The sequence below is a fragment of the Mollisia scopiformis genome, assembly GCF_001500285.1.
Source record: "Mollisia scopiformis unplaced genomic scaffold LY89scaffold_34, whole genome shotgun sequence".
Classification (NCBI taxonomy): Eukaryota; Fungi; Ascomycota; class Leotiomycetes; order Helotiales; family Mollisiaceae; genus Mollisia; species Mollisia scopiformis.
The window spans coordinates 47,584-71,671 of record NW_017263614.1 but is presented as its reverse complement, the minus strand read 5'-3'; the positions used below and the strand labels follow the sequence as shown (position 1 = coordinate 71,671).

The 24,088-nt window shown below is 46.8% G+C and overlaps 13 protein-coding genes across 13 annotated transcripts; 7 read left to right on the top strand and 6 right to left on the bottom strand.

Annotated features, from left to right (window-relative positions):
• Positions 1-390: 390 nt before the first annotated feature.
• On the top strand, positions 391-1,886 carry LY89DRAFT_630357 (uncharacterized protein). Its single transcript, XM_018211238.1, has 3 exons — positions 391-658; positions 734-1,477; positions 1,526-1,886. Exons 1-3 carry the CDS (start codon positions 656-658, stop codon positions 1,649-1,651), a joined length of 873 nt encoding a protein of 290 aa, XP_018062303.1. The 5' UTR covers positions 391-655; the 3' UTR covers positions 1,652-1,886.
• Positions 1,887-2,775: 889 nt separating this feature from the next.
• LY89DRAFT_600644 (uncharacterized protein) lies at positions 2,776-3,579 on the bottom strand (the record flags this gene model as incomplete). The annotated part of the gene is made up of 2 exons (XM_018210164.1): positions 2,776-3,335; positions 3,414-3,579. 2 exons carry the CDS (start codon positions 3,577-3,579, stop codon positions 2,776-2,778), a joined length of 726 nt encoding a protein of 241 aa, XP_018062302.1.
• A 720-nt stretch (positions 3,580-4,299) lies between these two features.
• On the top strand, positions 4,300-6,389 carry LY89DRAFT_345017 (Aldo/keto reductase). The gene is made up of 8 exons (XM_018206876.1): positions 4,300-4,471; positions 4,603-4,735; positions 4,787-4,877; positions 4,960-4,966; positions 5,113-5,191; positions 5,248-5,450; positions 5,518-5,707; positions 5,812-6,389. The coding sequence occupies exons 1-8, from the start codon at positions 4,449-4,451 to the stop codon at positions 5,980-5,982; spliced, it is 897 nt and encodes a 298-aa protein (XP_018062301.1). The 5' UTR covers positions 4,300-4,448; the 3' UTR covers positions 5,983-6,389.
• A 406-nt stretch (positions 6,390-6,795) lies between these two features.
• Positions 6,796-8,140, bottom strand: LY89DRAFT_600397 (uncharacterized protein; the record flags this gene model as incomplete). The annotated part of the gene is made up of 2 exons (XM_018210157.1): positions 6,796-8,005; positions 8,091-8,140. The coding sequence occupies 2 exons, from the start codon at positions 8,138-8,140 to the stop codon at positions 6,796-6,798; spliced, it is 1,260 nt and encodes a 419-aa protein (XP_018062300.1).
• A 1,829-nt stretch (positions 8,141-9,969) lies between these two features.
• Positions 9,970-10,999, bottom strand: LY89DRAFT_344733 (uncharacterized protein). The gene is made up of 5 exons (XM_018206874.1): positions 10,839-10,999; positions 10,642-10,781; positions 10,508-10,593; positions 10,426-10,450; positions 9,970-10,305 (listed from the first exon to the last, which is right to left on the bottom strand). Exons 1-5 carry the CDS (start codon positions 10,842-10,844, stop codon positions 10,008-10,010), a joined length of 555 nt encoding a protein of 184 aa, XP_018062299.1. The 5' UTR covers positions 10,845-10,999; the 3' UTR covers positions 9,970-10,007.
• A 365-nt stretch (positions 11,000-11,364) lies between these two features.
• Positions 11,365-13,130, top strand: LY89DRAFT_600393 (cytosolic Fe-S cluster assembly factor NAR1; the record flags this gene model as incomplete). The annotated part of the gene is made up of 2 exons (XM_018210156.1): positions 11,365-11,469; positions 11,517-13,130. The coding sequence occupies 2 exons, from the start codon at positions 11,365-11,367 to the stop codon at positions 13,128-13,130; spliced, it is 1,719 nt and encodes a 572-aa protein (XP_018062298.1).
• A 14-nt stretch (positions 13,131-13,144) lies between these two features.
• Positions 13,145-14,200, bottom strand: LY89DRAFT_659557 (uncharacterized protein; the record flags this gene model as incomplete). The annotated part of the gene is made up of 2 exons (XM_018212519.1): positions 13,799-14,200; positions 13,145-13,744 (listed from the first exon to the last, which is right to left on the bottom strand). The coding sequence occupies exons 1-2, from the start codon at positions 13,970-13,972 to the stop codon at positions 13,145-13,147; spliced, it is 774 nt and encodes a 257-aa protein (XP_018062297.1). The 5' UTR covers positions 13,973-14,200.
• A 24-nt stretch (positions 14,201-14,224) lies between these two features.
• Positions 14,225-14,647, top strand: LY89DRAFT_742240 (uncharacterized protein; the record flags this gene model as incomplete). Its single annotated transcript, XM_018220803.1, has 3 exons — positions 14,225-14,231; positions 14,286-14,558; positions 14,610-14,647. 3 exons carry the CDS (start codon positions 14,225-14,227, stop codon positions 14,645-14,647), a joined length of 318 nt encoding a protein of 105 aa, XP_018062296.1.
• Positions 14,648-15,450: 803 nt separating this feature from the next.
• Positions 15,451-16,449, top strand: LY89DRAFT_742239 (uncharacterized protein; the record flags this gene model as incomplete). Its single annotated transcript, XM_018220802.1, has 4 exons — positions 15,451-15,534; positions 15,586-15,610; positions 15,733-15,963; positions 16,019-16,449. The coding sequence occupies 4 exons, from the start codon at positions 15,451-15,453 to the stop codon at positions 16,447-16,449; spliced, it is 771 nt and encodes a 256-aa protein (XP_018062295.1).
• Positions 16,450-16,499: 50 nt separating this feature from the next.
• Positions 16,500-19,448, bottom strand: LY89DRAFT_691256 (tRNA ligase). Its single transcript, XM_018216265.1, has 2 exons — positions 16,942-19,448; positions 16,500-16,891 (listed from the first exon to the last, which is right to left on the bottom strand). Exons 1-2 carry the CDS (start codon positions 19,120-19,122, stop codon positions 16,643-16,645), a joined length of 2,430 nt encoding a protein of 809 aa, XP_018062294.1. The 5' UTR covers positions 19,123-19,448; the 3' UTR covers positions 16,500-16,642.
• A 14-nt stretch (positions 19,449-19,462) lies between these two features.
• LY89DRAFT_344839 (putative ankyrin repeat-containing protein P1E11.10) lies at positions 19,463-20,378 on the top strand. Its single transcript, XM_018206875.1, has 2 exons — positions 19,463-19,602; positions 19,660-20,378. Exon 2 carries the CDS (start codon positions 19,715-19,717, stop codon positions 20,369-20,371), a length of 657 nt encoding a protein of 218 aa, XP_018062293.1. The 5' UTR covers positions 19,463-19,602; positions 19,660-19,714; the 3' UTR covers positions 20,372-20,378.
• On the bottom strand, positions 20,116-21,758 carry LY89DRAFT_691255 (uncharacterized protein). The gene is made up of 6 exons (XM_018216264.1): positions 21,576-21,758; positions 21,385-21,529; positions 21,250-21,312; positions 21,099-21,200; positions 20,920-21,048; positions 20,116-20,863 (listed from the first exon to the last, which is right to left on the bottom strand). The coding sequence occupies exons 1-6, from the start codon at positions 21,714-21,716 to the stop codon at positions 20,385-20,387; spliced, it is 1,059 nt and encodes a 352-aa protein (XP_018062292.1). The 5' UTR covers positions 21,717-21,758; the 3' UTR covers positions 20,116-20,384.
• Positions 21,759-21,864: 106 nt separating this feature from the next.
• Positions 21,865-23,870, top strand: LY89DRAFT_630321 (tRNA guanosine-2'-O-methyltransferase). Its single transcript, XM_018211237.1, has 4 exons — positions 21,865-22,088; positions 22,140-22,984; positions 23,032-23,237; positions 23,287-23,870. Exons 1-4 carry the CDS (start codon positions 21,975-21,977, stop codon positions 23,442-23,444), a joined length of 1,323 nt encoding a protein of 440 aa, XP_018062291.1. The 5' UTR covers positions 21,865-21,974; the 3' UTR covers positions 23,445-23,870.
• The last annotated feature ends 218 nt before the right edge of the window (positions 23,871-24,088 follow it).

Sequence of the window (24,088 nt, the reverse complement as noted above, 5' to 3'; positions counted from 1 at the left end):
TAAGTTTTCACTGCTATATAAATTCAGTCGAGGAATAGGCTCCGCTATCAAACTATTATGGCACACCAAATACACAGAACGAGATTCATCAAGTAAGGCACAGGCCTTGCGTCTTCAAGCATTATCCCCGGAAGCGGTAATGCGGGGATATATCTATCGATGGAAAAGCATTGCTCACATCCGATTTGGAGGAACCACAATCCGACCTGTGAGCACTTTATAAATAACCAACTCAAGGAGAAGTTGTCAGAAGAGTCCAATGTTCATTATTACCACTATCTCTTATCGAGAGCAATGGACGCCCAGACCATCTTGCAGACCGTGACTCAAGCCGTGGGACAAACCCAAACCTAAAAGATGTAGGGAAATCGTACCCCTGTTCGTATGCACCCAGACTCGACGCCAGACCAGTCCCTCTTTCCTTCTCCTCTCTTCTCCTCCCCAAGTAAAGATGCTCTCGACCATTGAATGAGCAACATACATACCAAACATTCTTTGATGTATTGTTTGCGTATTGATCATCACTCGTTATATTGTATCTTCACATATTCATTAGTTGCTGGCAACGATTTCCTGCGAAACTTGAGTGGTTGAGGGCGTTGCAGGAAGTGTATGATTGAGGCATTACTCTCCTCACACGAATACATGGTTCGCAATGGTAACTACCCTCTCTGTTTTCATGTTTCATCTATAAACACTCCTTGAGTGCACCATCTGATCATTCATACAACAGGGTTGCTGTGCCTCAACCCCCTCGAATGCCTCTCCATATCCCCAGCAGGCCAATTCTTCCTCTCGCGCTATAACGTCCTCACAACCACAGTCCCAAGCTGCGCTTCCGAGACCCTCAACCAATGCTTCAAATCATAGCCATAGACCGCATCCTCAGCGGGCACGAGACTTGACATCACATCCCAGCCAGCCCCTCAAACTGCATACATGGACCAGCAAGAACAAAACCTGGACTCCGCAGGATCTCGATCGGGAACGCACCGAGTTCTTTGATACTCGTGTGACTGGGCGAGCGGAGATATGGCAAGCTTTGAAAGCAACTCTGGAGGTACTTTGGAATGGTGGCGATCCTGGGGACAATGATGGGGGTTTGGCAACTGCGCAGATGATATTAGACGCCGCTGGGATAACCATACCTTCTGGAGATCTGGCCGGAGGTGTTTATGATGCCTTTGGGAATCACTACAGTTTACCGGAACATATTGTAGCAAACCCAGCGAACCTGACAGTGGCGCCACCAGCCGACGATGATGACGACAAGACTGGTGATGAGGGGAGCGAGATAGCGGACGAAGAAACAATTATTAGGCGAAGAGAGGAGAAAGGGAAGGGAGTCTTGAATGAGGCAGACCTGGTAGAGATTCGAGCGAAACTGAGTGATCGGGAATCACAACCTCTCAGGATCATAATTTCTAAGCAGGACTCGGTAAGGCTTGTGATGCAGAAATTGTTTGACGCGTCTGATGTAAGTTTTCCAAAATGGTTTTGGACATCTACCTGACAATCTGAACAGCTTCAATCACCGCGTTATATCAAGATTGCCTACATGGGCAAGATTCTGAAAGAAGGACAGACATTGCAAGCCCAGGGGTGGAAAGAGGGGCATGTTGTCAACGCATTGGTATTCGGTGGTACTTGATGTTGTACATACTAGGGTAACTCCTCAGTGAAACCCCTGGAGCAAGGTCAGGAAGTGTGCATTTTCGGTTCTTGGGGGAATTGGCTATACCCAGGCGTTCCACGGATTCTTAAGGTCTATGCAAAGGCTTCAGTCGAGCATACTTAGCGTGCTTGCATACATAGTCTCTCAATGTTTAATACTCTCATAGCAGTTGGTTCGTTAACCACTGCTTCTATCATGCATAATTCTGAAGAGATGTCGTGATTAGATTTATGTGATTATATTTATGTGATTGATTGTTAATCAATGTCGGGCAGATGTGAATATCTTAAAGGGGTTGATTTAGGACGTAGAAATACCAGAAAGATTATGCTTAATGCTATGTATATTACAGACAGTATGGCATGCCTTTATGAAATACTTCAAATAGTTCCCTATAATGATTGAGTTGAGGAGAGCACTTGCAGAGACAGATGTTCTTAGCATAGTATAAATAGTATGGAATGTAAATTCTCTACTGCTTTGTTACCTAGAATAGTTTCGAAAATAATTGAGTTGAGAAAAGGACTTAATGAAGGCAAATGTACTCCGGATATCACGGACAATACACTATACATTTCCTGGAAATCTTCATTTGTCATTTATTGCTTCTAATGTACACAAGGGTATCCCCTCCAACGCCTTCATTGCTGCTCATATTGTCTCTCGCTCTGGTAGCCGATATTATTGAGGCAAGTTAACATATCGAGGGTCTCGGTAGCATCATCGAGGATAGTCTGTGCATCTCACATTTTACCAGTGTCGAGGAGAAAGATCATAAGATTCCCATGTTTTTGCATCCCAATTGTCTGCACTGAGACTCAATTCCAGCACCTCCTCCCTATTCGACCTTCGCTGGGCTTACTCGTCGACCCATCATACTTCCCTCCATCCTGCCTTCTATTCTGAGAAGCGCGAAGTCCGGGAACCTGTCGAGCGGGGACTTATTTGCATCAACCACTCTTGACTGCGATGAAGTGTCGGTGGGGGGATAACAACATGAATCCTAGTGTCTTCACGTCTGCGCCAAAGTCCCTACGATGATACGTACAAGCAATTCATCTTGAGCCCAGGACATCCAACTGATGGTCATGCTTGATCAATTACCAGTCGTCTTCTTCGTCTGAACCGTAGTCGACCAATCCTAAAGCGCCCTTGGATGGAATTGGAGTTTTCTTCTCATTACTTGACGCTTCAGGTTGATCTTGTGATTTTGTTTTGTCGGCGACAGATGGGGGTTTCGGATCCGTTTTCACCACCGGGTCCTTGGTAGCCGTACTGTTTGTAGTTGCTTGGGCTCGGGTCGTTGGACTGGCTTGGGGAGGGTTCATAGCTTCCGTTGTTGAGGATCTGCGAAGTTTGACTCCTTTAAGCCCTTCCTTTTCTTTCGCCCTTTTGCGTTTCCGTCCAGCAGCCCACGACTCATCCTCCGCAGGAGTGTCTGCTACAGCTGCTCCATCGCTACCTCTCCTTGCTTTCTTATCCACCTCTTCTTGTTGCTGTCGGAACAAAGCAAGTCCTTCCTGGGTCTCCTTCTTCACTCTGTCCTCTTCGGCACGAGTGCGCTCAAGTATCGAGTCCAGAAATTCGGCTTCATCTTCGTTCAACGATTGAAATTGATGCTTTAATTTGGCAGCTTCTTCAAATGCTTCTTGCTTAGCAGCTAATCAACACACCCCTAAGTGATCAGTCCAGAGTTCATTATACGGATAGCAAGATGGCCATTGGCTAGATGAAATACCTTTATTGGCTTCCAGAGTTTCAAAGAGTGATTTCCCATTGTTTTGTCTTGCTAGTTCTGCCTTTCTTCGGTGATTGGCTTCCACCTCTTTTTGCGCAGCGAGCCATGCCTCGTCTCTCTCTATTGGTTCCTCAATTGTTCCTCCAGATACGAAACCAGACGACATTGTTGGATACTTCTGAAAGACGAATAGAATAGAAGGCTGCTGTGCGGAATTTGCGCTCTTCTCGCTACTCAAGCTTACGATGCGAGCTATGTAGAAGCTCGGAGGAAGCTTTGACACTTTTCTCAATCACGCGCCATGCGGGGCAAAGGAGGGGTCTTCTCTTCTCGTGTGTTTTGCTAGGTACAACCACTCTTTCTCTCTCACCAAATCTTCTAACTTATTCCACTCCACTTGGCTTGTTCCGCTCCTGTATACTTCAACACGCCTTGAGCCATAAAACGCACTACATATTTAATTCCATCAAGTGGTGGTTGTGGTGTTCTCGTACTACATCAGCTAGTTCAGGATACAAACAATCTTAAAGACATCGACGTAAGGGCCTTCTCGAGAGCGCTCGATGCGCACGAATCAGATGTTCCAGGGGCTCTTGAGACAAGATCTAGTGCACAGGTTGGGAGACTCGGGGCATTCAGCCTGAAGTCTTGTGCTCCACTTCATCGCATCGCCCGTCCCCGACAGCACGCCTTGGAGCTGGCTTTGGGAATTCGGCTCCGCCATACGCCCGTCCATACGCGCCTTTCCAGTTCAGCGTCGGGTATGAATCCTGGTCGGTGACGGTCGCAGTTAAAAAGATATTCCGGTGGGATGGAAAGGTGGGATAACTTCTAGATCGGGCATGGTATGCTGCAAAGTCTCAAGCTTCTCCTTTGGCGTCATGCCAGATCCACGTAAGAGGCAGTCTTTCTCGTGTGTCCCTAGCAATGCTTTCTTCTCTTGGAGCTATAAGTAGGAGATTGCCTCCCCAATTTATTCTCTTGGAAACTCTCTGAATCCTCTGCGATCCCACGTATCAATACTCCCTTTGCATCATGGCTTCTCCAAACGTTACTTCGTACGTCTCTCCCACTTTGCCCCGCGGCCATGACAAACCGTTTATTTCCAAAGCAGAAGTCTGCGAAGATTAAGCGGCGTCGCCTCCCATCTTTCACGGCGAACTTTCAGCTCACACGCATATGCTACTAGAAAGACCTTCACTCTCAACACTGGGGCAAAGATCCCTGCCATTGGATTGGGAACTTGGCAGTCAAAGCCCAATGAGGTAGAAAAGGCTGTGGAATACGCTCTGCGAGCGGGTTACCGCCACATTGATACTGCCGTTTGTGAAGCTAATCCAGAATCCCGAGACTCAGGGCTGATTTGAATACAGCTTGCTTATGGCAACGAAGCCGAAGTAGGACGAGGTATTAAGAACAGCGGCGTTCCTAGAGAAGAGATCTGGATCACGACCAAGCTCGACAGTAAGTTGTCCTACACAAAAGTTCATGGCTACTAGAATCTGTTCCTACTTAAGGAAAGTGCTGACCTTTGTACTTTTCGCAGATCCTTGGTATGTTGCCATTTTCCAGAAGATACTTTGACCCCACTTTACAATGTCTTTTCTCGGGTTTTGAACCCTTCTTGAGGTTCATGCGTCTCCTATCCTCCGAAATCTCAGCGAAGTCACGGAAAACATGTTCTGACGGCGATTGGTAGGCACAAGAGAGTTCCTGAGGGAATTGATTCGTCTCTGAAGTCTCTTGGGGTCGACTATGTTGACCTCTATCTTGTCCACGTAAGACATGCAAAGATCTTCCTTACAGGATCCCCTGTTTTACTAATCTACTATAGTGGCCATCATCCACCGACCCAACAGACTTGAAGAAGCACCTTCCAGACTGGGACTTTATCAAGACATGGCAAGAGATGCAAAAGCTCCCTGCAACTGGCAAGGTCAAGAACATTGGCGTCTCCAATTTTGGTATCAAGAACTTGGAGATTCTTCTCAACGACCCGTCTACCAAGATCGTGCCTGCAGTCAATCAAATTGAATTGTAAGTCCATGTCTTTATCATTTTCGAACATGCTTGGATGTATTATGCTAACATTCAATGCGAATAGACATCCCAACAACCCCTCCCCAAAACTCGTTGCATACAACACCGAAAAGGGAATCCACAGCACTGGCTATTCTTGCCTAGGGTCCACTGACAGTCCATTGGCGTCTGACAAGACCCTATTCGCCATTGCTGAAGCGAAGGGAAAGACTCCTCAACAAGTCCTGCTTGCGTGGGGTCTTCAGAAGGGATGGGTAAGTCTCGATCCCATAACATCTCATCGTCTTTTCTTGTGTAGACCGTTGCGGGAAACCGCAGTTTACTATCTTGATAACTGCATTACTAATTCGTCGAACAGTCTGTGATCCCCAAATCAGTCAACAAGGGACGTATCGAGGCAAACTATGAGCTCGATGGTTGGGAGTTGACTCCCGAGGAGATTAAAAAATTGGATAATCTGCCAGATAGATTCAAGGTCTGCGGTGATGCCTGGTTGCCAGTCAAGGTGTTCTTTGGGGATGACGAATAGATACGGGGTTTATATGGAGGTATTATAGATAGGTTGAGATAGCTGGAATGGAGCTTTCTCCCAGTATTATGCACAAGCTCAAACTATCAATTGACTCTCACACTCTGAAATGATCAACGGATTCAACACTAAGGAATTTGTTTGATTCATGAAAATGTGAACCTTCATCGACCGTCTACTGGAAACGTATCCAGTCTCCAACACTAACTGGGTTCGCGACTTCAAAGTCTGCGCTGCTCACTCAAACATTGGAGCGCGAAGAGTATCTGGTGCACAGGAAGCCTCACGAATATGTCACAGGATTGGAACATGATATCAGACATGATAGCGAGCATTAAAAGGACGAATGAAAAACAAAAAATTGAACTTTGCAGTACTTCAAAGTATTGGTAGATACATCATAGCCTAGGGCATCAGGGATAATAAAACCACCCAGAGTAATATTCATTCAAAATATTGTACAGTTGCTTGAGCATAAATTATTGGTGAATGTTTCTGAGAATTTAGGACATTGGTACCTAACAAGATATATAAAATTTCTAGGTAGGGACACACCGATCAGAACCACTGGAGATAATAGTCACACAGAGTGGCGACGAATTCACAAATGTTTGTTAATGAAATCATGATTGCATACTTCTGTTATATAAAAATCATGGCGTCCAGCCAGTAGATGAGAGCGAAAGTGTTACACATTCCCCTCCATGATATCACACAGCATAACCCCCTATCCCAGTGTCCGACTTGATTCGGACGAAAACAAGAAATCGCTAAATACACAGAAAAGGTGGAATGAGTGGACGGTAGTTTCGACTATTGTATTCGTTGAGCGTTATCGCACTGCTCCAGAAATCGATATATCCCTTCTAAGCCTTCGTAATCGGACGAGTTCTGATGCTCGCTTGGCTTCGTGAAGTAGACAGATTCCCCTTCACTGGCACTTTCATAGCCGTCTAACCAAGGATTGTCCACTACGTCTTCGATTTCTTCAAAATAGTGACCCGATTGAGAATGCAATGAGCCTCCAGGAGAGGACAGTGTGTGCTCTGAAGTCGGAGCAAAGGGGAACATCAGGGCCATCTTCGTTCCGGGAATTTCAAATTCTTCATCTTGGTATATAATACCTCGCTGCACACCAACTTCATCACATAAACGTTCGACTGTCTCCGCGTCACATCCAGGAAATCGGATGCGTAGTATATGCTTGTTTTCCAAAGTTATTGGGAGGTCGCCGAGAGTCGACAGCCGCTTTAAGTCATTCAATGTAGCAGCAAGATCCTTCAAGGCTCGGGAGAAGTCCACGGAAAGAACATCCAAAAATCCTTCCGAGTTCAAGGTCGGTGTTGATCGCTCTGTAGTTGAGCCAAACCCGAAGGTAGCGCCCAGAGGGGTAAGAGCAGTAACGGTAGGGTTGAGAGAGAAGTCGATAAAAGAACCAGGAGAATTCTTAGAGATTGCCTGCATCTTGCGTCCGGTCTGCTCCTGAAGATTCGTGATATTCCGGTAGCTCTTCTCTCCCGTCGGGGTCATTCCATTGAACTGAGCCTTCTGACCCGAAAGCCAGAAAGCCCGAACAGCTGTAGATACATTGTTTATGACTTGAGCGGGTGCTGCTGGAGTATGCGAGAAGTAACGAGCTGTAGTACGACCTCCCAGAGAGTATCCACCAGCGGTACGTGGGAAACATCCAGCCGTCAGGTTTGGTCTTAGAGTGGAAGAGAATGGTGCCCGAGTGGTCAACCTTGCCACTGCTGTAGCAGTTGCTGATTTGGGAAAAGCAGCACGGTTGTATTTGATGGCATCAACCGCAGCAGAGCTCATAAATCGGCGAACCGCAGCATTGATCGTACTGTGCGTTGTGTACCATCGTCCCGACTTCAGCTGGCGAATTCGCGCTGCTGGATGAATTGGCTGTTTTGGTGTTGAGCGTACGAGAACAGGTTCTAGTTCACCCTGTACTAATGGGCGTGAGAGTTCTGTAAGACGATTTCTTACGAGATTCGAGGCTTTCTTGAAGGCGTGTCTGTAAACAAGTCAGGATTGAATTGTGGGGGATATCGAATTCTGATAGATGTAGCTTTCGTTGAGGAAAACGAGGAAGAACTTACTTAAACGCCCTCATGGCAATGGGCGCCCAAATGCCCCCCGCTGGAGACATTTTTGATAGCGCTCAGAATGACCTTGTGAATGAAGAAGAGATTTGAAGTGTAGGGACGCATCGGGGTAATTGTTGCCACCCAGGATTGTGGCTAAGTCACGATGCACCAGCCACATGAAGCTAATGTACTAGCGCTTCTTGAAAATTATCCCGCTTTCAATTTTCTTCCCTCGCTCGCAGCCTCGACACTTCAGCTTCCAACGCATTTGTTGCGTCGCACATTTCGACGCATTCCACCTGAATTGTATGTGGTAAGCTCGTCTCCCTCTTACCCCTTCCTTTCAATGATGAGAGTAATACAATATGAACAATCCAACTCTTACAATGCAATGGGGATTTGTATACCGATCTGATCTATTCTGTAACAATTCATACTGTTGCTTCAGTATTGATTCATATGCTAATTGATCTCAGGTACTCTTACGTGCTTCGCAGGCCGGAGCCGTCGACAGCTTTGCATTTATTTAAAGGTAGGAACCAAAAGGCTTTTTTTTCTTTCGTGCGCACCTCGAGGGAGTGATGATCCATCGACAAATCTAGGAATCCTCGAACTGAAGTTATCATGTAGATTCTGTCATATTAGTTTCAGCCTTGTCTGACCCTTACTTTATCACACACATTTGCATCACAAACTTTTACATGCTCAAATGCTAATCATTCTGCTTTCAGGTACACCGACCCTATTCCTCTCCCAACCCACATCATGCATTCCATGACGAACTTTGAACGAACGGGCGGACAGACTGCGCACCCCAGCTCCTGCCCCCATAAAAGCAAGGCGTACAAACCTTGTGGAGGTAGATAGTTTGGAAGTGCTTGTTGAGAACTCGTCAGCTGATCCATTGCATGATAATGGGATCGACAGAAGCAGCGGATCTTGAACATCGTAGCTAACACCAACCTTCTAGGTAAACAAGACATTATTCTCTCCTTCCGGTGTTTCAAGACCACTGCATGAAATGATGAAACTGTTATTCACACTGTTTGAGCAAACTCTGTTTGCAGATGAACGCACTTACAAAATTCTGATTTAATGAGGTATGCATTGTTCTCGGTACCAGCAGACCCATACTAACTTTACTTAGCCTGACAATTGCTTTGGTTCTTTTGCATTTCGAATCAACAAATCTTATATCTCGTGAGGAGGACCTGGCTAACACGTTGCCCCGTTTTGCAGGTATCTGATCCGGACTTGCATAATTTGTTCAGCAGCTTGTAAGTTTCTGTTTTTTGCCATACTTAATCTCGCTTTACTCTGATGAATCCAAATATTTGCTGTTTTTTCCGAGTCAATCATTGACGAAACATATATTTCACCTTGGAGAACTGACCAGCATTGCCCAATCTTGTCACTTTGTGCTCTGACTTCGTTGACAACGATCGCTAACTCGTGTTTAACAGGTGCCCCAGCATACTGTATTTCCTCCCTGTGATTAATATCCTGTCCCCGCACCAGGGTGGATCTGAGTTGGATCGGAAGTGCTTTAGATAGAACAATAAAAACTCTTTGTCGTCATCCCTTAGATCCAACGTGCCCAGACCATTCAGTAGTCACTTGATATATTAGCATGATACTGATGCGGCAGTCTGTTCGATGTGTAATTGTACATAAGTAGCTGATCGAGATCTCTTAGGATATTTAGTAAAGGAGGCAGGACCTCGAGTTAAGGGCATTATCCCTCCAACGATACAGGACTTGCACTCTTCACATAAGTATGAAGCTCAATGTAGTATTCATAAGATTATGGATTTATTTGTCTCAAATTCAACACCTGGATCTTGGATGCAATAAAGCATATCATTCCTCACTCCATCTTGTTCTCCAACAAAGATGATATTTTCCACGGCCTGAAGAAGTCGATTCCCCTCAGATTGCCTTTCCCATCTGCTTCTTCTTCGCAGAAGCTGATTCCTTGTTCTGAAATGGAAATCCAGAGGTCCTCTTGTCGGCACCAGTCTTTCTCGAGATTCGACCCGAGGAGCTTGCAAACAGAATACACCACAGACCAATTGCAGCAAGCCCACCTGAGCCCAGGGCCCCGAGAATGAATGTCGTTTGACCGCTGGTGTTGTACCTTGCGTAGCAAAAGATTGCCATTGCAGCGTGGTAAAAGAAGCTGATGGTCAGGGTGGGGACAGCATATGGTGCCTTGGGATCACTCAAGCTATGCCATAAGTCAGTTTGATTATTTCATATTCTCTCCTGGGTATTGATTCTTGTCGCTTCTCCATAACAATAGTCGGGTCCGAAATGTCTCATTAATACGATTTCGTATACCACTTACTCAGTGCTGACACCTGAATCGGTCGCTATGTAATCGTTAGTTTATGGAGAGTGTCAACAAGGTTGGAAGACTTGTAACATACTCTCTGAGAAACTGCTAGTTAATGGGACGCTGCCAGTAAGAAGCACTACCATAACACCTAATGCCAGCATCGTGATCCCAAGACTCCTGGATGATATTCAGCAATTGTACCAACAGACAAGCAAGCTGCCATGCCTTGCGAAGTATTCTTCTAGAGGGGTGGGTTCAGAAACCTGGGGAGATAGGAGGGTGGTTATGATCGTCGGAGAGGCGATTAACGGCAAGGCTTGGATACCGAGCCATCCCATGGTAGCATAGGTGTACGAGTAGAAGACCTAGTGATGTGAATAAACTGCAATTTTAAGCTGGGAAAGGACAGTAGGATTTCTCACATCCATGATGTAGCTCGTATTGAGAAGCCTGAAGTTGATGAATGATTGGACAATCGCTAGATCAAGAGAAATCAATTGAAGAAAGTTTATTCGATTGTATCTTAATGGCAATGCTTGTAAAAAGTGAAGAAGTTTGGAGTTGACAAGCCTTCAACCCCAGACTCAGGCCAGGAACAGGGCGGCTAGCGAAAGACGTCATAGGTCGGTAGAGTGGTGATTTTCCGTCTTATATGTCTAGCGCAGAATCCTTGTTTGCAGTTAGTGGCGGTGGGGTGGACTCAAAATTGGGCTTCTCCGAGAACGGTAGGCATGCTTATCAATGATTTGATTGTGTTTGGACAGGCAAAAAAAAGTCAACACCACGATCAAGCATTTCCGCTGCTACAAGCAAAACATTTATTCCAAGATAAACTGCTCCTTCATCTAGGACATTCAAGGGCATAGGACAGATCCACGCCGCATATGCCAGCATCATTTCCTATTACTTCAAAATCGTCGGCGCGTTCTGCGCGTGCAGGTCCTGGTCATGAGCGCAATACTCTCAGCGGACGATTTGTCCGACTTCATACAGCCTTCTGTGGCATGTATCAAGCCAATCGAGACTCTACCTGCGAAGTCTTCGATAGAAAACGTACGTCAGCTTGTGCCATTGTGAATCTGTCTAACAAAAACGCCTAGAATGAACTTGAAATAAGCTTCAACTCCGAATCTCAACCCACCACCGCTCCTCCCGCCGAGATCTCCCTTACGGACTGTTTAGCATGTTCTGGTTGTGTCACATCTGCAGAAGCAGTGTTAGTCTCCATGCAATCACACGCTGAAGTTTTGTCGGAACTCGACTCTGCACCAGCACTGCGGCTTCGTGCCAATACAGCAGGCAATATTGGCATAGAAAACTTGGAGGATGGAGGACGCATATATGTTGCAAGTGTTAGCCCACAATCAAGAGCAAGTATCGCCGCCACCTTTGGGGTCACTGAGCGAGAAGCGGGATTTATGATTGAGCAGCTGTTGAGTGGTCCAAAAGGCATCAAGAGCCGAGCTGTCTACAGGAATGGGTTCCAATGGGTTGTGGACACAAATGTTACCAGGGAAGCCTGTCTAGTATTGGGTGCAGAGGAAGTTATTGGTTCTGTCATCGCTGGCAAAGGGGAAACGAAGCAACCTGCCAAACCTATTCTAACATCTTCGTGCCCTGGTTGGATTTGTTACGCCGAGAAGACACACCCACACATTCTACCTCATCTATCACGATTAAAATCACCACAAGCTTTGATGGGAACATTATTGAAGACAACCCTCAGTCGAAAACTTGGTATTTCTCCCGACAGAATTTGGCACGTTGCTATAATGCCCTGTTTCGACAAGAAGCTAGAAGCTAGTCGAGAAGAACTGACAGATGCGGCCTGGGAAGGCACTGGCATTCGAGGAATCCGAGACGTCGACTGTGTTATCACAAGCAAGGAACTTCTAATGCTAGCGGACTCGAGAAGGGTCGACTTTGCCAAGTTGCCTCGGAGCCCACTACCCACTCGAATACCCTTCCCCGAAGCAAGACTAGATTCATTCCTCTTCCCAGCCGCTCGTCGGCGGAAGAACAATGTGCCTGCTGCGGGAACATCGGGAGGTAACCTCTATTATATCCTACGGTATTTTGCATCCCAGCACCAAGGAGCCACGGTGGAGACATCCCGTGGTCGTAATGCAGATGTATTGGAGTATTCCGTCACATCTGCAACCGGCGAGCCTCTGTTGAAGGCAGCTCGATACTATGGCTTCCGCAATATCCAAAATCTTGTTCGTAAGCTGAAGCCCGCAAGACCTTCTCGAATGCCAGGCGGCAAGCCAATTGGGAGCGCAAGGAAGGTTGGTGGTAAGTCTACCAGTCCGGATTATGCCTACGTAGAAGTAATGGCTTGTCCTGGAGGCTGCACAAATGGAGGCGGCCAAATCAAGGTTGATGATCCTGTCGTCACTGGTAAGGCTATTGGGGAGGTCAAATCCGGTCCCCAGGAGCAAAAGGCATGGCTAGCTCAGGTCGATGAAGCCTACTTCTCTGGCGGAGAGTCCGGAGATGATGAAAGTACCTCAGACACCCCTGGTGATGTCGTCGACGGCATTGATCCTTCGTACATCAAAAATAACCTAGAGCATTGGGCCACGACGACAGGTCTAGACCTAGAGAGACTGGTATATACCAGTTATCGAGAGGTAATAAGCGACGTCGGTAAGAAAGTTGGCGAAACGGAGAGGGTCATACAGATCGCCTCAAAGGAAGGAGGCGGTTGGTAATCTAGAGCAGAGAATCAACCCATTTTACCTCCTCGATTTGCAAATCCAAATCCCTTTCCATTGCCATCTGGTCCTTTTGGTGCTCGAATGACTTGATCATCGTCCCTTGGTGTAGATCTTCCGGAACGTGCAACATCACCGGCACGCTTCTGAATACTGACTCCGGGTTTGGGGGTATAGTTCGGATCGAATAACTCTTTGCTCCCTGACTGACTTTGCGGTCTCGAGTTCTCCTGGCGTCCATTTCCACGGGCACGACCTTTACCGCTTCTGCTCCTGGCATCTTCTGTCGGTGGGGTAACAGTTCCAGGGGACGAGCCACCGGAGGAAGGGCCTAAGATTCTCTCCCTGGCTTCGTTGTATCTCTTCTGTTTCTCCTCCCGTTCTCTTTGCGCTCGTGCTCGTAGTTCTTCTGGGGTGGGCTGGTCTTTCTTTTGTTCCTCCTCGTCGTCGTCATCCTCAAGTGTCATTTTAGCCAGACCTGTTACAGGATCAATCTTCTGAATAACCTTTGACGCAGGCTTGCGACTCAGCAACTTGAGGGTCGGCTTGAACTCCGTCTTTAACGGAACGGTATCGCGAGTAGCTAGGAAGAATGGCGCTTCTGGTTCCGGCTCGTTCCTGCAATGGTTAATGAGCAACGGGGACAAGCAATAAACAGGATAGACGGACGCAGATTCCCAAACTTTTCTCATGGATGCATCATGTCTTGCTAGGCGCTCAGCTTTGGTGACCTTCACCTCTTCCTCGGCCTTTTCGACTTCTGCAGCAGCATCTGCCTTATCCGCTTGTGATTCCCAATCGTCATCCCAAGCGTCTGGAACCGCGGCTTTCTTGCTCATTGTATCGAATTTATGTTGCAATGAATGTTGGTGAATAGGAAATAGGTATGGAATTTTGTGGTGATCGGTTCGAAATAGCTCGGGTTTTAGGTAGTCTTGCGGGCCGGCGGGGTTGTTTTAGCGTCGGTATGCACTTGTGGGGCGAGCTTCTTCAGAAACAAAACCTCAGATAATCGCAACTCTGGAAGCAAAGTCCAACGGTAATTCTTGAGGATACAGTCTACGGTCAGCGCAAACCAGCCCGTACACAGAATGTCTTGTAAGCTCAGGAGCACCCTTCCCTTCGATACTTCATATTGCTTACACGTTATAGCAGCACAGCAGCAATCTATCAACCAGTCGGCCGAAGACAGCGCAGATGAGCCCATGATGGAAGTACCAGACTCACCTCCGGAATTTGAGCGATCACCAATGCAAAGCTTTGCCAGCCAGCCCTCAGGCTCTCAATCGTCCAATGCAGTCCGTGTCAACGGCGAAACTGCCACCAAAGTCAACTACGGTGCTCCAGGCTCCAGCTGGCAGACCAAGAAGTTCAATGAGGAATACGAAAAGATGGAGTCTCAACTCTTAGATAAGCAATGGGATCGTATGTTGATCACAATGAAAAGGTTCTTTGTCTTTATGCTAATAGAAGCAGAGAGATATGGCGATCCTCTTATGCCGAACAGGGGCTAAAGTTGCGTTTTGTCTTTCCGCTATAAGTCTCATGGAGTCAACACAACTACTTCACCTTTCTTAGCTTGCCAAGGGATCTGGGACCACTATGCTCGACTCTTATTGCGGGGGCTGCGCTTTACGAATCATACACGACAACAGAAACCTTAGCATATTTTTCCTTCCAGACTTGGCCTTTTTACGGACGACTCCTCAGGCGCAGCGAATATTTAGGAGTCTCGGTGCATAACAATGGAGTCTTCCCGCTATGGTGACGGAAACATTACTGGTCGAGACAGCAAATACACTTTGGGTGAAGGCTTTGCTTTGCTTTGCTTTTCTGGAGTTACTGGTATAGCACAGAAGTTATGAGGACGAATTGATACAGATAACTCCTCCAGAGCCACGGGAAAGGCCTCGTAACGCTGCGTGAATATGGTTACGTCGGCCTCTGAATCGAATTCGATTCTGGTCTTGATTTCCTTGTGGCATTAAGCTTCGGTCTTCTGGAGATTCGGAAATCAGTCGGAACCGAGAGCCAAGTGGCACAGTATCTCCAGGCACCAAATTCGGAGCTGAAGCTCACGTTCTGATTCGAGAGATCTAAAAGCGACCTTCAGCCTTGCAGATAATTGCACAATGTGGGGATGAAGCACGCAGACGTCTATTTTCCGAGTATCTATATCATTGTCTTTTAAAACGCTGTCTTCCTCAGTGAGAATGTAAGTTTTGAACAAATGCTTACTAGACACCTGCCCATTCCTACGTGTCCACGAAACTTTCTACTAGTTTCTCGCCGCGCGAGCTATTCTTCCTTTTCCACGATGTCGAAAGCCCTCGACACGCGTCGCTTGGCAGATGCACCTTTCAAGCTGATTGAAACTCCTGCACATGCTCAAAAATCTTCTGTAATCAGGCACTGGAATCTGTGTTATTCCCTTCAGCTAACTCATCTATAGAAGCCATATGACCAATATGTTGAAGGTAAGCATCATGAATGGCATCATTCGCTCAGACTTTGCAAGACTGGGAGAATGTGTTTACCGAACCATTCGTATTCACGCCAAGTCATCTTCCTCTGATACTTATATGGCTAATGAGCCTAGCTGCTAGTGTAATGGCGCTGGGACATAATGTTTTCATTCGTGGTATGAATAGTATCTACAAACAAGCACCACATATCAAGCCAGAAGACCATGCCGATTTCATCAACTATGCGAAATGCTGGGCCGAGATCCTTGACGCCCACCACAAAATGGAAGAGACATCCTTGTTCCCACAAATTGAAGCAAAGACTGGTGAGATTGGGATCATGGAAGTGAGCGTTGAGCAGCATCGTGGGTCCATCATACTTTTGATGCCAATATTTGATCTGAAATTGATCATTGCCAGATGCTTTCCTCCCAGGTCTAGCTGCGTACAAAGAGTACCTTAGTGGATGTACCAATAAGCCAGATACATTCTCTGGAACGCGGTTGATTTCCATTATCGACTCTTTCGCGCCCGAGCTCTTGATCCACCTCTCAGATGAAATCCCTACATTGTTAGCTCTATCGAAGTTCGGAAACCAGCTACGTCTCCTAGATATGGTCAATGCAGAGTCTCAAAAGTCGCCTTTGCATCAGTCTATTACAGGCGGCACCCCTTTCTTTTTCCGAAATCTTGATGTTGAATTCGAGGACGGAATATGGAAGCAATGGCCTCCAATACCAGCTCCTGTGTGGTGGTTCCTGCAGAACTCGTTTGTGGCCTGGAATTCTAGATGGTGGAGATTTGCTGGTTGTGATGCAAGTGGAAAGTTGAGAGAGCTGCCTACTCTATGAGGACGTTGATTAGATTTAGAGAGAGAAGTATGTCACAAAGTAATCTGTTTCTCACAAATAGTATCTATTTTGCAATAGCCATGTGAATCTAATAGACTACTAAACTTTTGCGGCTTTCAAGCCCAAGCCGAGACGCCATATCGCTTAGACTGTGGCAGCATAATACCACACCGTTCAGTCATGATCATTAACTTCAGTGACGTGCTAAAATTCCCTTGACGGTACCATCAACCACGATCCGGCCCACAATAGCCACTTCACCTATGCCTGAATCATCACCACTACCAACCTCAAGCCATCGCTTCAGAAGATCGTTACTCTCCTTTGGCTTGACTTCATCCCCGCGAGTTCCTACTGTGACATGTGCAACCGCATTGACACACTCCCAACCTTCGTCAACAAGTCGAGCAACAATAGCTATGATGCGGTTGTCCCAGACAATCTTAAAACATGGTTAGCTTAGTCGCCGAAAATGGTAATGGGAGAACGAACCCTCTCTAGAAGTATCTTGCAATCTCCCATCTTACTTCCTCCAGCCCAAGGATCACCTCCAGCATTGGTGTGCATGTCGGTGTATTTTTGCCACAGATCTGGTCGTTGCTTGGAGCTAGCACGATGCATTAAGGTAACATGGAACTCTGGTTGAACACGACGTGTTTGTTGTAATTGCCTAAAGAAACGGGCTTTTTTGGTAGAGACGGACGCAAAAGCGGTCTCGAGAGCATCATTGATTTCGGATTTCGGGAGGTTGACAGCGACATATTCGAGTGGACGTGGTTTCTTGGCTGCCGGGGGTTGCTGCTGCTGTTGGTTCTGGTTGTTATTTCTGCCACCCTTTGCAGGTCCTCGATCGCCAATCGTGTGTCGCATTTCAGGCTTGTAGTCACTCAGAGCGATGTTGATAGCTTCGTCGAGTTCTTCGCCAGAGGGCATCTCAGGAATTAGCTTGGGGAAGAGGCTGCTTAGTTGTCCAACAACAGTCTCCAGATTCTCGCGAGAATCGACAGTAGGGTCAAGGTCGATAACAGCGTCGAATTCATCGTCTGGCTTTCCATATGGGTTGAGTGCCTCAAAGCGCTGGATGAAGCCTTCCATAATCCCAACAACTTTGTTCTTCTCCGTAGTTGCCTGAATAGTTTGATGGTTGTCACCACGAGCAAACACTCTGGTTTGTGTAATTTCTCTGATTTTAGCAAGAGCATCTGGTGAGTGTACAAAATTCAAAGCGACCAAACGGACTTCTGGATGCGTAAGTTTGACATCTCCGAGGATTTGTTGGCGCTCATGTCTCTGAGCGTTGTTCCTATCAGCGAAGACCACAGGCATGGATTCCAGCTGTGACAAGACCTCCTTGGTGAATTTGGGTGGGCGGCCCTTGCCCGTAATATTGTCGTTTTGGACGTGCCCCCAATTGAAGAGATGGACCAGTGCGACTGCGATCGTAGTCTTGCCGCAGCCTAAGGTAGCAACAGGAACCAGAATTATGTTCTTCGTCACGTCTTGTGGTGCACCGCCAATAGCTGCATACTCTTCTCTGATAATGTCGGAGCCTTTCAGGTTCTTCTCCTTCAAGAAGTCGTCCCGCAATTTGATGATTCCATGATTCTGGGCATATGCTTTTCCAAGGCGAGGATTGTCGGCAAGTTGCTTCCGGGCGTAAAGCAGGTACTCTTCAGTGATCTTGACGTGCTTCTTGAATCTCGGAGCTCTTCCTGAGATCAGGGCCTTGGTACATTCGCGCCATTGACGGTACATCAAATATGGCTCTTCAAATTTGTACTTGAAGAACCAGTCTGCAAATGGACCATGGGCATTTTCACGAGACTTGCACCTGATAACAAATCCTTCGACATCGCGGCCATTATAGGCACCAGTATCGGCCACTTCGTCAAGAAATTTCTTGGTCTCCTGAATATCGTTCAAGACAAGGAAGTCTGTCTTGCGGAAACCCCACTCGCTCGCAAAAGCTTGTACTTGCTCGCCTGAATAGGTCATGAACTCTGGGATGTTGATGTTGATACCATGAAGATACAAGCCAGCATTGTCTTTTGTGTATGCAAGGATGTGCTCCTCGAAATCATCATCACATAGTTCAGCAACGGCGGTAGCATTCCTGCGGCGCAGCTCTCTGGCGAGGTCTTGTCTTGTCTTGCCAATAGCTGCGAGTTGTTTGTCGACCCATTGTTCTCCGGCGACCGCATGGCTCAATTCCCCAGATCTTACGCCAGTTGAGTGCTTGCTGCAAACCAGAAGAGTCCCGTCATGCAGACCGCTGATAAATATGATGCAGCCGTTCTCCTTCAGACTCAACTCATATGGTGGCTTGGTGTTGGTCTCGATATTGCGCCATTTGGTATTATTGACCTCATCGGTGTTGAAGAACTTATCGTATCCACGGATGCAGATTTCTGACTGGCCCTTTTCGTTCTTGCTCATAAACAATCCTCTGGCATAGGTTGGGAGGTCGTCACGCTTGTAATCCCAGTCTTGAAATCGCCATGAGGTGACCGTGAGCTTGGCAGGAGAGCCAGCAACATCAAAGCCGGTCTTCTTACAGCTGAACGATTTCTTAGCGCCTTTATCTCTCTTAAGACCCCCTTCAAGATTGCGAATGAGAGTCTGAACTTCCTGTACGTCCTGAGGCGCGTACGGAACTTTTGTTGCGTCTGACATGACGCGAGATTTTAGTTGAAAGTTCAAAACTTTGGCAGACGTGATGATGAAAAGAGAAGCAGTGGATGTAGGTCTAGAAGTATTGCTTGCGATCCACAGACGTGAAGAATGTAGGGTAGGGGATGAGGTGAGAGGAAGTCTTTGCGAGCTGCGAAACTGCTTCAAAGAAAGCACTTTATCAAGAAGCAGAAGGGGTGAAGACAACACTACTATTAGTCATCCGGTGACCCCTCGCCGACTGTTTCTGAAGAGTAGGCACTGCCTCGAAAAGCAAGGTAAATGAGTGAACGGGACAGGAAAGTCTGAAGCTGAAATGACTGTCTGACTGTCTAGGGCTTGAAGGAGGCGCAGGGCGTGACTCCTCGGCAAGATCTTAAAGCGGCCGCTTCTCAGCCTTACGAAAAATATTTATCATGCTCTGCCCTGCTGGGGGGCCTCAAAGAGAAGCTGAAAGACGATCACCATCACTCTTGAAAACAGGCGAGTAATGTTGACACAGGGATTCAATTCAATTCGTGAGATTAACTTTTGATCCAGTAAATACTGCCGTTCTTGCAAGGCAGGGTCTATATCCCTTTACTCGAACCCCGCCATGCCGCCCCCGCCCCCGAGACAGGTTAATGTCTTCCTCCTCGCTGCCGACAACCCCCTTGAACTCCTTACCCTCCTACGAGAAAATCTCTTACTTGCTTCGTCACAAGATGAGCACGGATACTCTTTGATGCACGCGGCGGCTTCATACAATCATCTAGAGCTTCTCCGTGCACTTGTCAGCGAGTTCCATGTCAACGTCGATCTCAAGGACGAAGATGGAGAGACAGCTCTGTTCGTTGCCGAAACAGTGGACTGTGCTAGAATACTGGTGGAAGAACTACACGCGGACATCACCATTGTTGGCGACGAAGGCAAGACAGCAAGAGAGAAGTTCGCGGATGAGAACGATTTTCCAGAGGTAGCAGTATATCTACGAATGAAGGAATTAGAATCTCAGGTCAACGGCTCCTCTGCAGCGAATGGCATCCACTCCCCACCGGCTCTTCCAGAAGGCGTACAGGTTAACATTGGGACTATGGCCGAAGATGAAGCAGGTGAAGTCGCGGATCCCGAGTTCAGGCGGAGAATAGAAGAGTTGGCCGCACGAGAAGATTTCCAGGGCGAAGAAGGACAACGAGCTTTGAGAGAGCTTATAACAGAAGCACTTCGAGGTGAAGTAGGTCAAGAACGAGAAGTGCGGCAACGTACATCTTGATTGTGGAAGCTGCTTATGCTATTTCCCACAACATATACTCTGTTGGTGCCTTTGGAAGCTTCACAATCGTACAGCTTCTGTTCTGCTTATGAGGCCCACAACCAACTTCATCAGCCCGAAAAACAAACCAGGCTTCCCGTGGGATGACTTGTAATATCTGGACAAAGGCATCTCGTACCCAGAAGGCAGACATGAAACCTCGCCAATTTACCTTGACCAAGCTGCAATTGGTCGAAGTATCTCCCGAGATATTATAGCGAGAAAGAAAAGGATCGGTCTTGTCATCGGCAAGAATTCTTGGGCTATCAAGTTGAAGCAGCGAGAGCCATTCGTACATTTCGACAGCATAATCTTCGAAATCGGCGCCATAAGCCGAATCAACCTCTGTCGGCGGAACGAGAGATGGCATCTTGACCTGAATGTCTCTTGTTACCTGGGTAGTGGCAACTTTCCTTGCCGGAAAGTGGGCGTCAAAAGGATCTGGATCAGCAGCTGGCTTGTCGTTAGCCTCGATTACAGGATAGGTAGATTATAGACAATGGACGGACCTTTGGTTTCTAAATTCAGAAAGAGCCATGTAACCGGGGCTGTGAGAACAGTCTTGAATGCGTAGACAATTCTGTCAAACCCTTTCTTGCCATGTAACATAGAAGGTAGGCGCAAGTTGACTTCGACAGCTGCTCGAACAATTAGCGCCCATATCTCGTTCAGGTATTCTAATACTTACCCCATCGAGGTTTCGTTCCTCGTTTGCCCTTCACACCTTCTGGTTGCCCAACGAGGCCTGCTCGTTCATAACTCTCCTTGTCCAAATGCAAGGTCAAAACCCCTGTAGAAGACGTCAACATTGTCACAGAAATGTGAATGGTGAGCCATACCTTCTCGCAAGGAATAGACGTTGTCCACGCCAAGTCGTCCTTCGGACAGCATCAAGATGTTCCCTGCTAGCAATGTCAGTCAACAAGAACCAGATAATAGAATCCTTATTGAATCAGAGAGCAATGTGGCCACACCTCTCTTGATGTACTCATTGAAGAATTCCCCTTCCAGAAGAGCAGCCAACGGGAGAATGACTGAGCTATATGAAGGCGCAGGAAGAGCATTGATGATGCCTTTCTCAACAATCCGATACAACTCTTCGGGAAGAAACAGCTCGACCTGGTTTTACGTCAGTGGATACATCGAAATATTGTGAGCTAATCACCTTTTGGATGAAATCGTGGTTCAAAATTGCCGAGAATGGTTTTCTCTTCACTGGAGGCTGCTTTGGGTCCACGTGTCCAAGAACGCCATGCGTAGCATAGCATTTCGTTTCATTCTTGGTCTCGACTCGGAAATTCAACATTTTTGGTGTCTAATGTTGACGAATGGAGTCATAAAGTTGAAGGTGGAAGTGGAAGTATAAATGAACCAAATGAGGTTAGCCGCTTGCCGCTTGGAGTGCTTCTTTAACAAGGTCTTCGCACTAAGCGAGCTTCACATAATTCGACATTTCTACCTTTCGATTTGATATGAGTCAAGAATAACGTGGATTTCTTACGGGCGAACTTCAAATTCATGGATCGTAGGACCCCCTCGAGAAAATATTTTCCCAAAGAGCGCGATGGAGTATTTGATCAGGTTCACTCAAGTTCATGAGACCTTTCGCCTGGCAGAAATTAAAGCCCTAGCGGTTTTGGAGAATATTGACTTAGAAGTACTCTCATATAGTCCAACTGTGAGAGAAGAGTCTTCGAATTATTATAACCTCAAGCTCACAGATTTCTAGTCCCCATTTTGCATTGCCAAATTCCCGTCCGAGGCAGCTGCCATCAGATTGGTTGGACGAAGCATTCTCGCAAAATCTATTTTTGAACTTTGGGGACAAGGAACCAACTATGAGGAAGTCCACGAAAATGTTCTGAAGACCTCTGGACATCTGTGGCACATCTACAAAGATGTCTCTTTCAAGTTCTCCTTCGACCCTTTTCAAGGCTCACGTTCTATACCTGAGCAGCGGAAGCTAATCGAAGGGTTTCAGTTCCTTGGATTTGACGGTCCCATCAAAATGAAAGGCGCAGAGGAGGATTTCTGCATCTGTGAAGAATGGCAATTTGATGCTGTTGGCCTAGGTATCACCAAGCCAGAGTCAATCTATCTAGGACGCTACATTGGCGGAAGTGAGCGGGACATCATCGGAAAATATGACTTGAAGAAGCGGAAATATATCTGCACTACATCCATGGATGCAGAACTTGCTCTCATAACTGCAAATATCACTCTAGCAGCGCCCGGCAAGCTTTTCTATGATCCATTCGTTGGCTCGGGCAGCTTTCCACTTGCTGCTGCGCACTTTGGCGCTCTCGCATTCGGAAGTGATATTGATGGAAGAAGTATCAGAGGAAGGGGCAAGACAAGCTTGTTAACCAACTTTGTCCAATATAGTCTCACGAATCAATTCGGAGATAGCTTTGTTGCGGACTTGACAAATACCCCACTGCGATCAGCTAGAATATTTGACGGCATAGTCTGCGATCCTCCATATGGAGTACGAGAAGGGCTCAAGGTTTTGGGAAGTAGAGATCCTACCAAGGGTAAAGAACCTGTGTACCGGAACGGAAGAGCTCATCATGAGTAAGTTAAAAATGTCTCTAGCTAAGTGTGTGCTAATATCCATATAGAGAAGACAGTTACATCCCTCCCAAGCGACCATATAGCTTTCTGGCTATGCTGGATGATATCCTTGACTTCACAGCTGTTTCGCTTGTTGATAATGGACGTTTGTCATTCTGGCTGCCAACCGCCAATGATGAAGACCAGGAGGTCCAAATTCCTCAGCATCCATGTCTTCAGATCACGAGTGTTTGCACTCAAAGTTTCAATAGATGTAGGCCTTTCCAACGCCTTCCCTCCAGCCCGTACTTAATTTCCTGCAGGGTCTCGGAGATTGATTACTTATCGAAGGATACCGGATGCTGAAGTCATCGAGGGCGTTGTTCGAAAAGAAAGAACTGCGGAAAATGGCGTCAACGCTGACGACTTGAACCCTTTCAGGAAGGGATACTTTAAGGGGTTCAATCCAATCTTGAAGTGAACTGGCAAGTCAGTACCTACAGGAGGTCAAGGTGCCTATGTCTTGCGCTCTATCTTGGTCTAGATAAACCGCCAAGCATCGCTTCATGAGCATTCATCGCTGGTACTCGATATTCGAGCAGGAACAACAACGTTCCGTCTTCAAGATCATCTTGCACTTGTGTCGTCACAAAAACATTGCGACCAAGTTGCTGCTAAATCAATCATGGAGAGAAGATCTTCCAGAGGTACTGCATATGTCCCGGGCTCCATTCTACCGCTTCCTGAAGCCGCATATCCTTGAAGGAGGATGGTCCTTTTTGTGTATAGTTGGGGAAGGGAGAGGCAAGACGAGGGTATCGAAAATTGAGCAGGTTATAGCCACAAATGTAACGCATTCTGCCGCTGGAAGATATGACACTCAAATCACCCAAGATGAAGCTTGTCTTAAACAAAATACCAGTGCTAACCACATGTCCAAATTAAGTCCATGATTAGTTAAAGGAGAAATGAAGAGACATCGTGCACAACTATTGCAACAAAGTGCATCACTAGCCATGGTCTTGTAGTAAACCTCTTGCTTGGTATAAATGGAAACATGGTTGAGAATAACCCACAAAATCGTGCTGGAACTAGTGTAAGGGTAGGTAGTTTTCGTATTCATTT

Bases quoted from the DNA above. Each gene is read 5' to 3' on its own strand.
- LY89DRAFT_630357 (XM_018211238.1), top strand. The intron at 1,478-1,525 runs GTAAGTTTTCCA...CAATCTGAACAG, and splicing joins AATTGTTTGACGCGTCTGAT to CTTCAATCACCGCGTTATAT.
- LY89DRAFT_345017 (XM_018206876.1), top strand. From the start codon at position 4,449: ATGGCTTCTCCAAACGTTACTTC. The intron at 5,451-5,517 runs GTAAGTCCATGT...CAATGCGAATAG, and splicing joins GCAGTCAATCAAATTGAATT to ACATCCCAACAACCCCTCCC. The intron at 5,708-5,811 runs GTAAGTCTCGAT...TTCGTCGAACAG, and splicing joins GGGGTCTTCAGAAGGGATGG to TCTGTGATCCCCAAATCAGT.
- LY89DRAFT_344733 (XM_018206874.1), bottom strand. The intron at 10,451-10,507 runs GTATGTTACAAG...ACGATTACATAG, and splicing joins AACTAGCAGTTTCTCAGAGA to CGACCGATTCAGGTGTCAGC. The intron at 10,306-10,425 runs GTAAGTGGTATA...CTTATGGCATAG, and splicing joins GATTCAGGTGTCAGCACTGA to CTTGAGTGATCCCAAGGCAC.
- LY89DRAFT_691256 (XM_018216265.1), bottom strand. From the start codon at position 19,122: ATGTCAGACGCAACAAAAGTTCCGTACGCGCCTCAGGACGTACAGGAA. The intron at 16,892-16,941 runs GTTCGTTCTCCC...CCATGTTTTAAG, and splicing joins GCAAGATACTTCTAGAGAGG to ATTGTCTGGGACAACCGCAT.
- LY89DRAFT_344839 (XM_018206875.1), top strand. From the start codon at position 19,715: ATGCCGCCCCCGCCCCCGAGACAGGTTAATGTCTTCCTCCTCGCTGCC.
- LY89DRAFT_691255 (XM_018216264.1), bottom strand. From the start codon at position 21,716: ATGTTGAATTTCCGAGTCGAGACCAAGAATGAAACGAAATGCTATGCT. The intron at 21,201-21,249 runs GTATGGCTCACC...CGTCTTCTACAG, and splicing joins CGTCTATTCCTTGCGAGAAG to GGGTTTTGACCTTGCATTTG. The intron at 21,049-21,098 runs GTAAGTATTAGA...TTGTTCGAGCAG, and splicing joins AGGAACGAAACCTCGATGGG to CTGTCGAAGTCAACTTGCGC.
- LY89DRAFT_630321 (XM_018211237.1), top strand. From the start codon at position 21,975: ATGGAGTATTTGATCAGGTTCACTCAAGTTCATGAGACCTTTCGCCTG. The intron at 22,089-22,139 runs GTGAGAGAAGAG...ACAGATTTCTAG, and splicing joins TACTCTCATATAGTCCAACT to TCCCCATTTTGCATTGCCAA. The intron at 23,238-23,286 runs GTAGGCCTTTCC...AATTTCCTGCAG, and splicing joins CACTCAAAGTTTCAATAGAT to GGTCTCGGAGATTGATTACT.